At 37.6% G+C, this 14190-nt stretch overlaps 1 protein-coding gene across 2 annotated transcripts in view; it reads left to right on the top strand.

The window, feature by feature from the left end:
* Nucleotides 1–12258, top strand: part of LOC148305645 (proteasome activator complex subunit 4-like) — a 34040-nt gene extending 21782 nt beyond the window's left edge. For both annotated transcript variants that reach the window (XM_088266342.1, XM_088266343.1), the window contains 11 exons: nucleotides 41–168; nucleotides 957–1139; nucleotides 2427–2661; nucleotides 3334–3586; nucleotides 4880–5035; nucleotides 5642–5852; nucleotides 6902–7079; nucleotides 7633–7838; nucleotides 9883–10113; nucleotides 11078–11260; nucleotides 11745–12258. In XM_088266342.1, coding sequence (XP_088122468.1) covers nucleotides 41–168; nucleotides 957–1139; nucleotides 2427–2661; nucleotides 3334–3586; nucleotides 4880–5035; nucleotides 5642–5852; nucleotides 6902–7079; nucleotides 7633–7838; nucleotides 9883–10113; nucleotides 11078–11260; nucleotides 11745–11879 — 2099 coding nt within the window. In that variant the 3' untranslated portion in view covers nucleotides 11880–12258. The remainder of the gene's footprint in view (nucleotides 1–40; nucleotides 169–956; nucleotides 1140–2426; nucleotides 2662–3333; nucleotides 3587–4879; nucleotides 5036–5641; nucleotides 5853–6901; nucleotides 7080–7632; nucleotides 7839–9882; nucleotides 10114–11077; nucleotides 11261–11744) is intronic.
* Nucleotides 12259–14190: the final 1932 nt, after the last annotated feature.

Genomic DNA, 14190 nt, shown 5'->3' with positions numbered 1-14190 from the left:
TGTTCTGCCAAATTTTATTAGTTTTTTTCCCTTTATACAGGAATCAGACCGGACAATGATTGGTTGCAGTTTGATATTGACAAGCAGTTCACGGAAGACTCATGGGATAACACACCTTATATTCACCAAGACTGTTACGGATACTATCGCTGGCCCCAACCTTTCAAGGTATCCTTGCATTTTTTTCTTGACCATCATTCATTTATTTATTTATTCATTTATTCATTTATAGTCCTACGGTTAATTGGTGTAATGGTTAGCGTGTTTAACACCTTATTGACTGGTCCTGCGTTTGCGCGGAAATTTTAACTGACCATTAAGGACCGGTCATGCGTTATCGCGGGTTTATAAGTAGTCAAACTCAATGACATCTATTGAGTAAATGAAGACATTTGTTTATTCGAAAATAAATTCTCGCTACTTAAAAAGGTTCGTGTCATGGCTAAGAGCTGATTTCATGAGCGTTTGTATCTCATTTTTAATATTTTATGACTATGAAATTTTTCGCATCTACCAGTAGAAAATGTAGATGGTTTTGCCTCTCTGTTTATTACATATGAATTTTTGTACAAAATTGCCGATGCGTGCAGTTATAGGCATATATCTCATACATTTACATGCGGTCATTAAGGTGTTAACTACCATGCCGGAGGTTCTGGGTTCAATTCTCAGGGGGGGGGGGGTGAAAATAAAAATTCGTGATCGTTTGCACTGAAACATTTATTTAATATTACTCTAGACTGGTCCTTGATCGAGTGATCGCCTTGCCTTCATGTAAGTAACATTCAAGATAACACCGCGTATATACGATGCAGTGCCCTATGCACCATTGGATGCGAATAAGGGTTAGAAGAAGATCATTCATTTTCACATCTCTTTAAATTTGATTGATTCGGGATTTGATTATTCTAAAGAATTTTCGCAAAATTTACAATGTTTGTGATATTTTCTTTCAGATGTATGCGCCGCCCTCCGAGCAGCCGGATTTCGAAGGTCCCGACAGCTCTGAAGAGACTGACAGAGAAATATTTAACTTCTTCAGCAATAAAGACAACGCGGACAAATTAATGAAGTATTTCTCAATGGAAGATAAGAAGGGAAAAGACAAGTTTAATCTGTACAGATATTCAATGTTTAAGGTAATAAGTGTGTTCGAATAGTGTCCCAATAGTGTGTTCACAAATCTGGACTTCAGATTTGTGAACACACTATTTGGACACGCCCAAAATGTTATAAACAAATTAACTTTTCTTGAATGTTTTTCGCATATGCTTTGTGGCACATTTTATAAACTTTATAAAATTAAACAACTCTGTTTTAACCACTTTTTTTTATTATTAGTACACTTTAACCTACCGGTTTCGACAAGAACCTTGTCATCATCAGGGTTTATTAAATTCTAAAACATAAAAAACATCAAAATATAATAAACTATTTAATAAAAAGTGGTTAAAACAAAGTTTAATTTTATAATGTTTAGCAAATTAACTGGCCAAATTATAAGTCAAAATAAATATTGAAAATTACTATTCCTAGCGTTTCTCAGGTATGTGAATAAAATCCAGGATTTGGACCTCACATACAAATGAAAGAGTTTCTGCTTAGTAAAAGCTTTCCTCATCCCACCATAAATATCTCTAGTAAACTCTCGCATACTGTATTTTGAATTTGATCAATATAGAATAAAATAACAACTGTGTAATTTTTTCCACGTGAATTTTACTAGACCGGCAAATGGGTTTCGTCGTAACCGACATCATCAGAGTGGTCTGATAATGTCGGTTACGACGAAACCCGCTTGCTGGTCAAATAAAATTCATGTGGAAAAAATTACATAGGCGTTATTTTATTCTAAATGCAGTTCCACCAAGAAATGTCAGTACAAAACTTAAATTTGATTAATATATCTAGAAGTTTCAAGAATTTGAGTAGTGTGGTTGTGAATCACTGGTAGAATTGGTGAATGTTAAACATGCGTGTAAAGTGATCACTTAAACTGGCCTATTTTGGTCGTAAGCCCTGTAAATTCCCAGACTTCCATATTTTTCTTCATCTACAGCAGGGGTTACATCTTTTTCAGCCTGCGGCGCACTTACAAGTTTAGTATTTTGTCACGGCGCCCTACTTTAGTAAGCTACTTGGAAAAGACAATGTGACTATATATGCATAAACATATATTATAGTCGAAAGAAAGTAGGTACCTACAATAATAGTAGTAGGGTAGAAAGATGCTAGCTCTCAAAAAAGAAATTGTTGCTATATAGGTACCCGAGAATATTTGTGGTTTCGGATAATGATAGAGGATCGACTCACGGCGCCCCTCTTTACTTTCTACGGCGCACACTTTGGGAACCCCTGATCTACAGTGAGATAATCTATGGTCAAAATTAATGTAAAATATTTTTATGTTTATATTATGTTTCCAGAGGTTATTCCGATTGTACGGCGACGGCTTCCTACCCGTATACCTGGAGTACCTGCGCCGCATGGTGTCCGACAAGCAGGAGGCCGTGCAGCGCTCCGGGGCCGAGCTCTTGGCCGGCATCCTCAAGGGCACCAAGCACTGGCCCTTCCGCAAGGCGGAGGCCCTCCGCCTGCAGATGGAGCCCGTCATACAGGACGCCCTGGACAACATGACCGCCGAGAACATCTCCGACTGGGGTAAGTAATTACTTGCAGCCTCTTCTTCGAATAATGTGCCGGCTTGTGGTTCGGTGGTCAGTGTCGCGGACTCTTAAGTCGGAGTTTCTCGGTTCGAACCCGCTCTACCATAATTTGATACCTGTTTCTAATAATGAAGTAGTATTAAATTGAAATATTTGTGTAATAAATAAAAACACAAATATTTCTCATTTTAAATAAATAAAAAAAATTCTTATCCGCACCCCAATAGAGATAAAACAGATCCCACAATTTATCTAATTTTTATTTTTTCCCATTGCCCTATCTACATTTCACTCCCAAATGTTTATTAAAAAAAATCGTCTTCTTCAAACCCTTATCCGCACCCGGTGGTGCATAGGGCACTGCATCATATAAACACAGTGTTATCTTAATCGTTGACACTTGAAGGAAAGGTGATCAGCCCTCCGCTTCAGGTACCAGTCCAGGATAATATTTTATGAATATAAGAGTGAAAACATCGCTTATATTTATTTGACCCCCCCCCTGGGAATCGAACCCGGGACCTCCAGAAAAGTAGCAGAGCGTGCTGACCATTACACCACGGAGGCGGACACAGTTATTGAATACAGTGCACTTTATTATTATTTACGACTCGCTCCCGTCTGTGGCGTGTGGTGTGTGGTGTGATCAAGTGGCCCCCTCTTGCAGGCATCTGCTTCGGGACGGCGCTGGAGCGCATGGACCCGTCGCGGCTGGCGTGGGTGGTGCGCGCGCTGCAGGGCGGCTGGGAGCGCGGCGCGGGCGGGCTGGGCGCGCTGTTCGGGCGCCTGTACGCGCTGCAGGCCGCCGTGGCGCAGCACCCGTGGCGCGGCGCCCGCAACGCGCGCCGCCTGCTGGCCGCGCTGCGCGACCAGCGTATGCTCGGACACCCCTACCAGCTCATCCGGGACAGGGTGGCCAGGTGGGGAAGGAAACAATGCTTGCTAGTAACTCCCTCAGGAGTCGTTCTAATACAATGCGATTACGCAATCATCGTGGGAATCAACGACGCACATTGGCGATAATTGGGTGTCCTAATAGATAGCCGCGTGACTCCTTGTTCGCACTATGTCATTCCTTCAATTTCATTTTCAATTTCAATTTATTTTATTTATAGATAATATACACATTATAAACTTAAATTTTAACAGTATACATTAACAAAAATAGAAAAATAAGCAAGAATACTACTGCTAAAGGTGTAGAAGAATCCAACTTCGGAAAACTCCTTCAGACGCATGGAACAGATCAATATCCAATGAGATATTGTTCAACATAGCGGTAGCTCTTCCTACAGGCATAACCATCGGCAGGTTGGTCCTGTGTATAGGAATGTGATGTCATCCCTGATGATGCGATGCGATAATCGCGCGAATCTCAATTAGGTCACCTATTCGACATCAATATGTTTGATCACGCGTTCGTACAAACTTAGTTCGCATTAATAGATTATCGAATATTTTCATCGCGCAACCACATTGCGAAGCCAATTAGGACACTTTTTCGAGATCTTTATGTTTATCGCAGATTAAAATCTGCGAGAACCCGCGATGATTGTGTTATCGCATTGTATTAGGACAACGCCTTAGACGAATGTGTGGAAAATCATTTGTATGATAGAATGACTCACTTTTGATTGATTTTTAAGATCTTTATGTTTATCGCAGATTAAAATTCGCGAGAACGCGCGACGATTGTATTATCGCGTTGTATTAGGACAACGCCTTAGACGAATGTGTAGAAAATCATTTGTATGATAGAATGACTCGCTTTTGATAGATTTTTAAGAGACCTTAAAAAACATTGTACAGATCGAAATCGGGTTTTCGGTAACTTGGGATTCAGGCGGCAGACTGTCCAAGTATAATTAGAGTCGGGGTTGATTCAAAGACCGCCCGACAACAATGTGTTATTATTTAAAATATAAACTGTAAAAACCTATTGTTCAAAGTCCATATTTTTTTTCTGAACAGTTCTTTCTCAAAAGTACACTTTTTATGATGCTTGCAAGAAAATTGACGCTATAACCAAGATTAACAATACTCATAGATGATGAAACCGCGTTTTTGATACATACAGTTTTTCAAACGCTAATACATACAGACTTGTCTGACTTGCTAAAGAGTCATAATATCCGAGTCAAGGTAACAGCCGAGGCCGTTATAACCGATCAACGCTTTATATTGAATTTTAACAATTTATTTTTTGTCGATAGCTTGTTGGCGAATCTCTTCGAGGCTGACATAACATTCCCCGGAGGTACACAAACCATTGCCCTCAATGTTAATGAGTTGATGGAGGAAATTTCTCCAGTGATAGAAATTCTGCTCACTGAAGGAATGAAGGATGCTAGTAGCTCCAATAATCAAAGGTAATTATAATTTACTTCCGCAAATCTTAAGTGCTAGATATTTATCATTCATTTCCATTTCAAACCCTTATCCGCATGATGCATAGGGCACTGCATTATATAAACGCAGTGTTATTTTGATCGTCAACACATGAAGGAAAGGTGATCGGAGGGCTTCAGGGACCAGTCCAGGGTAATATTGAAGTGAAAAATAACTTATATTTATTTGACCCCCCCCCTGAGAACGCAGGACCTCCACGTTTCGGTGGGGTCGAATAAATATAAGTGATTTTTCACTCTAATATTTATTCAATATTACCTTGGACTGGTACCTGAAGCGGGGGCTGATCACCTTTCCTTTGTGTGTGAACGATCTAGATAACACTGCGTTTATATGATGCAGTGCCCTATGCACCATCGGGTGCGGATGAGGGTTTGAAGAAGAAGAAGAACAAAATATTCTTAAAATCTGTGCTCATGTCTCTGTTAGTGCCATGCACCGAATAATTTATTTGCATAATTTTGAATAAGTGAACCGAAAGATAATTTTGTCCGAAATATGAATCAATATTAACTTTTCTACATTGATATATTGAATGATAGTGTTTTTTTTCCCTCCACCAACAGTAATAATAAAGACGTGGTTGTAGATGTCGTAAATTTAATCAACCCAAAGCCAGACTCTTCCAAGTCATTCCTCACGGACGATATGAGGGCCGTCATACAAAACACGGTAGCGAAAACTGGGATCCAAAAGGGGTCTATCAACATGGCAGCGCTAGGTGAAATCATGAAGGATTTGAAGAACTCCAATCTTCTTAATGCGGACGTATTGAAAGTAAGTTTATTTCAAATTCATTATATTCATATCATTCCAAATTGTGAAAAAATAATGTCCAGGATGATAGATTTATAAAAATTCTATTTTGTATATTAAAAACATTATTTCAAAAAATTAATTAAAAATACTTCAATTTCATACTATTTCTGTGAACCTAAGCGGCTCATTGTTTGAGATAGGTATCAAATTGCGGTAGAGTGGGTTCGAACTGAGAAACTCTGAATCAAAAGTCCGCAACACTAACCACGGGACCACAACCCGACACGTAGTTAACTTTGTGGTATGGTAATATAACACGCTCCTTATCATTCGTCGTTCACTTTGTGAATGATAAATATAAAGTCATACCATTCACGAAGTAGTGTTTTTTAAAGTTGTATTACACAAAGTGAATGACGAATAATAAGGAGATTGTTATATTACCATATTACCTCCACACCTGTCATCCCGGTCCATTCTGGAATGTTCCGAAGCCAGGAAAGCTGCCTTCTTCCAACCCCTCTGCGATCCTCAATCTTCCCTTTTATGTCCAGCTGTAGGATGGCATACTTTTCACCTCTCATACTCTCATTTATTTTAGCTTCATGTACAGAAAAGAAATAAGTACATCTTCCAACCAACCAAAAACAGACCAGTGATATTGATCAAAACGTTTGATACCATATATAGCTGTTTGCAATCAGAGGGTAGATAGTACTTGAACATTTAAAAAAACCTAAATTAAAAATTGACATAAAAAAACTTAAATAACAAAAGATGATAATAAGGAGGGCAAAGGAAAATAGTATAAAAAGTAATATCCGAACATTTAAAATTTGTTGCCGACGGATGTTATAGGTCAAATTAAAATATGGAACAAAGGCAAAATAAAGGAATGTGTAAATAAATGATCAAGAGTTAATTTTATGAAAATTGTAAAATAGTTAAATATGTTTAAAATTGTTCTTTAAATAAATATATACAATTATGTTAGTAAAATTAAAAAAAAATCTAATAAAATAACTATTATTAGACATTTAATTTAATTAATAATAATGTTTTTTAAGGAATGTGAAATTGGAAATAATTCTTCGCTTGAAGGCATAATCAGTGGATTTATGGATACTCAACTCAACACAACTGTGGAGCTGCCCGACGATTCACCGATGGATGGCAGCTCAAGCAAAGAACTCGCCTCAGATCCGGAGGGATGCGACGATGATCACCTCAGGATCTTCAAAACAGGTAACAATTTATCATAAGAATTTAGTTACAAGCGTTGACGTACACCGATACATACTCCTTTGAGGGAATATTTTTTGGACGAAATGTACGGCCATAATCTTGAACTGGTTAAATAACCACAGCAGGACTTCTATAATCCGAACCCCCGCTAATCCGAACGCCCACTCATCCCTTAAATACATGCCTAGAACCGGCTGACCAAATGGATATTCCTGTGCCAGAGAAGATGTTTTTACGTATATTGCGGGACATCTTTTTACTTGTCATTTAATAAATTTCAATCAACCAACATATTTGATTTCTTTAAAAAAATATATAAACACATTTAAAATCTGATTTAAAAATATTCTACAGATTCTCTGTACCGTAATCCAAATGCTCCACTAGTCCAAACAGAGGGTACATTTTCGGCATTCGGATTACAGAGATCCTGCTGTTATAATAATAATAATAATTTTGGATGATTTATATAGCGCCATTTTCGTAAAATACTACCTCAAGGGCGCTTAACTAATCGCAGTCGCTAATTTTTGTTTGTCTCGATCATTCTCAGCGGCGAAGTTTGTCATCTGCTCCATATCGCGCAGCCCGTTTGCGGCCCGCGAGGCGTACTACACGCTGGTGCCCGCGGCGTGCGTGCTGGGCTCCAAGGAGGGCGACGAGGAGCTGTGCCGCCTGTGCGGCGCGCTGCTCTCCTCGCTCGCGCACGCGCTGCACCCGCCGCAAGCGCTCGCCGTGGCGCTGCAGACTGTCGAGAAGGTCAATATCCCAATCTCACGGATTTCTCGGAACGTCCCAATATGTTTATGATCTAGCAGGATGATGAAAATATCTTGGGTATACTGGCAAAAAATGAAACTCGAAAATATTAAATTTTGACTTAATGATGCATATTACAAAGTTTTCAACGTTCTTTAAACTGGCAAAATACACTAAGTAGTTTGAAATGTCATATATATATCGCTCACTCCTTTCAACAACATCATATATTGAAAAACTTGATTTTTAAGGAGATCGTTTTTAATGTTTAAGAATATAGTAAAATGTATTAAAAATAAATATCAAGCCACTTATTGAACTTTTTACTGTGCAACAGATCTTTTTAGGTAAAACCTAAAGGTTTTTTTCTCCATTTGAAAAATATTTAGTGTATTTAAAAAAATAATAAAACAATACCTTTTCTTCAAAATGCAAAGACACTTTCTGCCCTGTAGTGGGTAAATAATAAGTTAAAAATATGCCACTTTTGCTGGCATATATGTACTACATTTTCTGGGCACTCCCAAAAACAAACTGAAAATTTACGATTTTTGATATGTGATGTTGCTGAAAGGAGTGAGCGATATGTGGTTTTAAAAGTAAATTCAACTTATTGTTTAGTAGCGGCTATTTTATGCAGGTTCATTTTACCCACGATATATTCATTTTTCAATTATAAGTAAAACACTTGTTGTTTTTTGTATTGTTTTTTGATATCTCAGCATAGATGAAGAAGAATATGGAAATCTGGGCATTTACGCGGCTTGCGACCGTCATAGGCTAGTTTAAGTGATCACTTTACACACTAGTCAAAAAGTTGGTCCCGTCTTCCTCGTTATAACCGAGTTCGACTGTATATGATGTAAAATTAAGTGTTAACACACTAAGGACGGGAAAGGTATTTCTACCCGTCCGGTCGATTGATGCTTAAGGACGGGAAGGGTATTTTTACCTCCTGCGCTGGCCTCATTTCAAGTTCAGAAAAAAAGGAATTATTTAATGTTTTTACATAAACATTATGTACCAATCTCTTTGTTAAGGTCTTAACTATGTGTACACAATTATCGAATCCCGTTGTTAGCGGCCCGCAAGCGTAAAATACAATGTGTTAACCCTAAGCACTCAAATGTCGCCGTAGGAGCGGCATGCCTGGGTTTGCCGTATTCAAGTGCCGCTGCTATGGCGCCAAGAAAATAGAGTCCTAATACTCAATATTTTTAATATATGGTTATTTTCTTGTCAATATAATTAAACCAGAATCAAATAAGTACGATTAAATATAACAAGTCTCGGAATTCAATTGAGTTGGCGTATGCACGTACCAAATAACTTTTGAGTGCAAAGGGTTAATAATATAATGGCTTAAGGTGGAGACTGACCGGAGCATTTCGTCATAACATCGCTCACGGCGAGCGCTTTGACTATGGATGGACCACTCGGCTCGCTGCACTGACTATGTATACGAATGCTCAGACGTAACACGTTACGACAAAATGGCTCCGGTCAGTCCCCACCATCATGTGTCAAGGTTGTACTTAGTATGCTATAATTGCCTGAGAATGATTAAAATCATGTATTATGTACCGCCGATAAGTGCCGAGTTGAAATAATAATGGTACCTGAAGCACAGGGCTGATCACCTTTTTTTCATGTGTTAACGATCAAGACAATACTGTGTTTATATGATGCAGTGCCCTATGCCCAATTGGGGTGCAGATAAGGGTTTGAAGTAGTGAAGACCTAGTATATTACAATTGTCTCATAATTATTAAAATCATGTATTATGTACCGCCGATAAGTGCCAAGTTGAAATAATAATGGTACCTGAAGCGGAGGGTTGATCACCTTTTCATGTGTTAACGATCAAGATAACACTGTGTTTATATGATGCAGTGCCCTATGCACCATTGGGGTGCTCATAAGGGTTTGAAGAAGTGAAGACTTTGAAGAAGAAGAGATTGTCTGATAATTATTAAAATCATGTATGTATGTATTTTGTACCGCCCCGCCGATAAGTGCCTAATAAATAATGTTTACACTGCAGGTGTGCGAGTTCCCGTCGTGGTGCGCGCGCGCGGCCAGCGTGGGCTTCCTGCAGTCGCTGGTGTTCCACAACATGGCGCTGGTGTGCGCACGCGCGCCGCTGCGCGAGGCCGTGCTGCGCACCGTGCTGCGCCTCATGGCCGACGCGCGCCCCGAGGTGCGCCAGGCCGCCGCGCAGATCATGGCCGGCCTGCTGCACTGCGGCTTCGCGCCCGACCAGCCCAACCTGCTGGTGACACATCACTGATCAATTACATACGCGTTACCTTACCCTTACAGTGCTAAAAACCTCCCACGTGCAACGGTGATGTGTATTTTGTACATATGAAAATGTGATTTAAAAATGGGAAAAATGATAATATTACTAAATGTTGCTTTCATTGAAGTTGAAATGTAACAATTTTTGTAACGTTTTGTTCTCGGCTACCGTTCTGGAGGTCCCGGGTTCGATTCCCAGGGGGGTCAAATAAATATAAGTAATTTTTTCACTCTAATACTTATTCAATATCATCCTGGATTGGTACTTGAAGCGGAGGGCTGATCACCTTTCATTCGTATTTTATCGATCAAGATAACACTGTGTTTATATAATGCAGTGCCCTATGCACCATTGGGTTGCTGATAAAGGTTTGAATGAATGAAATGAGTGAATATAGAGACATCTATTAGGATGATCAAGAAATACTAAAATATCACAATTTACCAATATTATCAAAATTACAGTCATCTTTTTAAAATCTTTCACATTTTTGTTGAAAAAAAATCACGGCCTGCTGGGTACGGCCATATTAATACCTTCCGGCATTGAAAGGGTTAATTGATTCGGCAGTCACTTTGTGGTAAAATCTATCCATTTTCAATTTAAGTTTTACTCAGTAAATACCACTATTTCTAAAAATCTATTGTGACACGTGTTTCGATGCATTCCCCATCATTTTCAAACACAAAAGGTGTTTGAAAATGATGCGGAATGCATTGAAACACGTGTCACAATAGATTTGAAGAAATAGTGGTATTTAATTTTTTTTTCAAACCCTTATCCGTCCATACACACAGAGCCACCCTTCGAGATTACATTAAACTACCTCACAAAATAATATGATGAAGTTAGTTTGAGCTATCTCTCCGCTATTTCTTCTCTAAACAGGTTACTATTTTTATGCTTGCCGTAGTAACAGAGGTTATTTTGTTCCCAGGAGCATTTTAAGAGTCTGTGCAAAGGTAAGGTGAGCAAGACGCCTGAAGCCTTGGTGAAGAGGCACTGCGGAGTGCTCGGGCTGTGTGCCTTCATAGCGGCCCACCCGTACAGCGTCCCGCCCTACCTTCCCGAGATATTCCTACTGCTGGGAAGGCATCTCAATGATCCCTTACCGATACCCGTGAGTTGAATTTCTTTTCATTCAATAATATCTTCTTCTTCTTCTTTTCCCATGTTCGCTCCCTAGGTGGAGCATATGGCCAACACGAGACGTCTCCAAGTCACTCTATCACGCGCCTTCTCCTAGGCTTCCTCCCAGGTCAGTCCGGCGTCTCAAAGTTTCCCGTCAGCCATGCACTTAACGGAAATCTGTTCATATTTGGTTTTTGGATGCACACTTGAGTGTCAGAAATCAATCTGTCTCTGTTATATGTCACACCATCATGCGTTATTGTTTACAACTCATCGTAATGGCTCCTATAAAGCAACATTTATTTAATGTCACCAGGTTGGCACTTCTCGCTATATCCATGGTGGCCAGGTTGCAATTCTGAAAAAAATAGGCCATACGTATTTGTCATTATGAAGTCATTTGCATGTTACTGGCCATTATATCCAAGAATTTACCCATCTATTGCCTAATAATTTTTTAAAATTTATTCCAGTCAACGATACGCAAGACTCTTGGAGACTTCAAGAGGACCCATCATGACGACTGGCAGAACCATCAACTCAAGTTCACAGAAGATGAACTGTGCTTACTTAGTGACCTTACTGTACCGCCTTCTTACTACGCATAAGGTGTTATGGACCAATTAACCGAGTCGGAGTGATGTCAGATAAACTCTAAACCCTAGCTTCTCAAACTCTTTTACTCAAGCAACTTCTGCTAAAAGATTCGATTCGGGAAACGATATTGCCAGAATGTCTCCTTATAGAGAGAGGGGAACAAAATATGGGTATTTTCCCCATTAACAACTTTTTCTGTAAATTTTCATTTTTGGGTACAATCAGTTTGGATTCTTAAAATACCTTTCATCTTCTTAGATGAAAGATGGTCCAAACTCTGGTATTTTTACAATTATCACAATTTAAGAACTTTTGGGTAGACTATTGTCACTATGTCAGTCAATCCCGTTGCCCAGAGTCACCATTATAGAAGTAGACTATAATAAAAAATAGACATAGAAGTGGACTAAAGTAGAAGTTAGGCCATAAACAGAGAAGTGGACTACATATAATACAAAATAGAATGTGAATGTATCTGACCACTAAACTCAACAGCTTTTCCCAATATAATTAATTGCTGTAATTTATTGCGAGTCCTATTTATGATATTTTGAAGTTTATCTGACTTTATTCCGGCTCTCAATTAAAATGTTCAAGATTATTTGACTTTTACTTAATGATTCAGGATTCCTTTTATTTATATCAGTATTGTTTTTTTTTGTTGCCTAAAGTATTCTCATTTTTATTATTTATCTTTAAAAAAATCTTTGTTGAATTCTCATTTTTAAAATATTGCACGATAATTTGTTGGTTATTTTGTATTAAAACATTGTAAATTTGAAACTAGAACTGAAATTTTGATGCCAATGCCGGATCTTAATGACGGTTGTTGATTGAAGTTGATATTTTACACTCGGACCATGTATACTTATTTATTTTGTGAAAACGACAACTCATTCATTATTGTGTTTATTTTTATAAGTCATAAAAAAGCGGTCTGCAATAGTTTATAAAACAGTTGTTTTTTTTACCTTGTAAGAAGTGCCATCATTAGAGGCTACATTTATAATACTACAATTTGAATCTCTCCCATACATCTTGATACATTATGATATGTCGAAACAATGTTTATTTTTTAAAATATATTATAGGTAGATATTTTTATTTTGTTATTAATATACTGGAGTATCGATATACATATTATTTTCATAATTTTAGCATTCTGTGATATGTTGTTATCTGAAATAGGGTCTTTTCACATCATTTTTATTTTTATTTATTAAATAAAGTAAACAATTACAATGATACTTAACTGCATGTGTATTTTTTTATGATGTTTTTAGCGAATTTCAATATAATAGTCAGTTCATTTTTTTCTTGACACATTGGTTATGGCGAAGAAATGTGATTTGTCACGGGCGATATTAGAATGCATTCAAAGAGTGATCGCTTTTAGCCATATTTTTAAACAGAAAAGAAGCTTTAAATGTTTTGTATTATAGTGACGCATATAATATCATTTTTCAATGAGTAGCGACACAGCAAAGCCAACATGACAAGAAATTAGACGTTTTAGATGTATTTTTTGTTGAAGGTAGCCCAAATGCACAAAAATGTGGAAATGCACCATACGTTTTATGAAACGCACTAATAAGTGCATGCCGTAATCAATGTGTTAATTTTATAAATAAAATATATTGTTCTTTGACTTGATTCGAATTTTGTGTGAAATGTTTTCTTTTTATAGCTATCCAAAGTTTTGAATGAAAAACACGTCATGCCAAAACTTATAAATATTGTATGAATTGTATCAAAATTTAAACTATTATTTTATTATATTGACCTTTAACTATAATTTGTTATTTTTTAACCTGTCTGGGTGTGAGTTTCTCCGGACAAAACTGTATCTGAGGAGTGAATTTGTTTTTGTGTTTTTTTTTTACTTTTAAATTTTTATATTATAGTCGATGCTATAAGCAACATGTTTTCTTGAATAAACAAAGATATTTACCCCAGTAAACATGATTTATATCAAAATTATCGAAATACCGATAAATCATGTTTTTAACATGTTTTGATATAAATCGTGTCATAAATCATATTTTGTATCGGCCGTACATGTACGTCCAAACTCCTTTGAGAAAAGTTTGGTATGGCCGTACATGTACGGCCATACTCCCGGACAGGTTAAATGTTTAACTTGAACTGTTCAGAGTCATAAAAATACATTTAAAATGTTAAGTATACATATTTAAAACGCTTTCCCAGCTTTGTGAGAAGTCCCTGTTATTACTTGTTCTTGGGTTTTCGCATGGGAACATTTCATGAAATGAGAATATTTTACCTAATGAGAACATTCCATGTAATGAGAACATTTCATGT

The sequence above is a fragment of the Brachycentrus maculatus genome, unplaced genomic scaffold (assembly GCF_059751285.1).
Source record: "Brachycentrus maculatus isolate JH-2025_06_01 unplaced genomic scaffold, ASM5975128v1 h1tg000266l, whole genome shotgun sequence".
NCBI lineage: Eukaryota > Metazoa > Arthropoda > Insecta > Trichoptera > Brachycentridae > Brachycentrus > Brachycentrus maculatus.
Note: the sequence above shows the minus strand (reverse complement) of the source record. Positions and strands in the feature narration are given on the sequence as shown.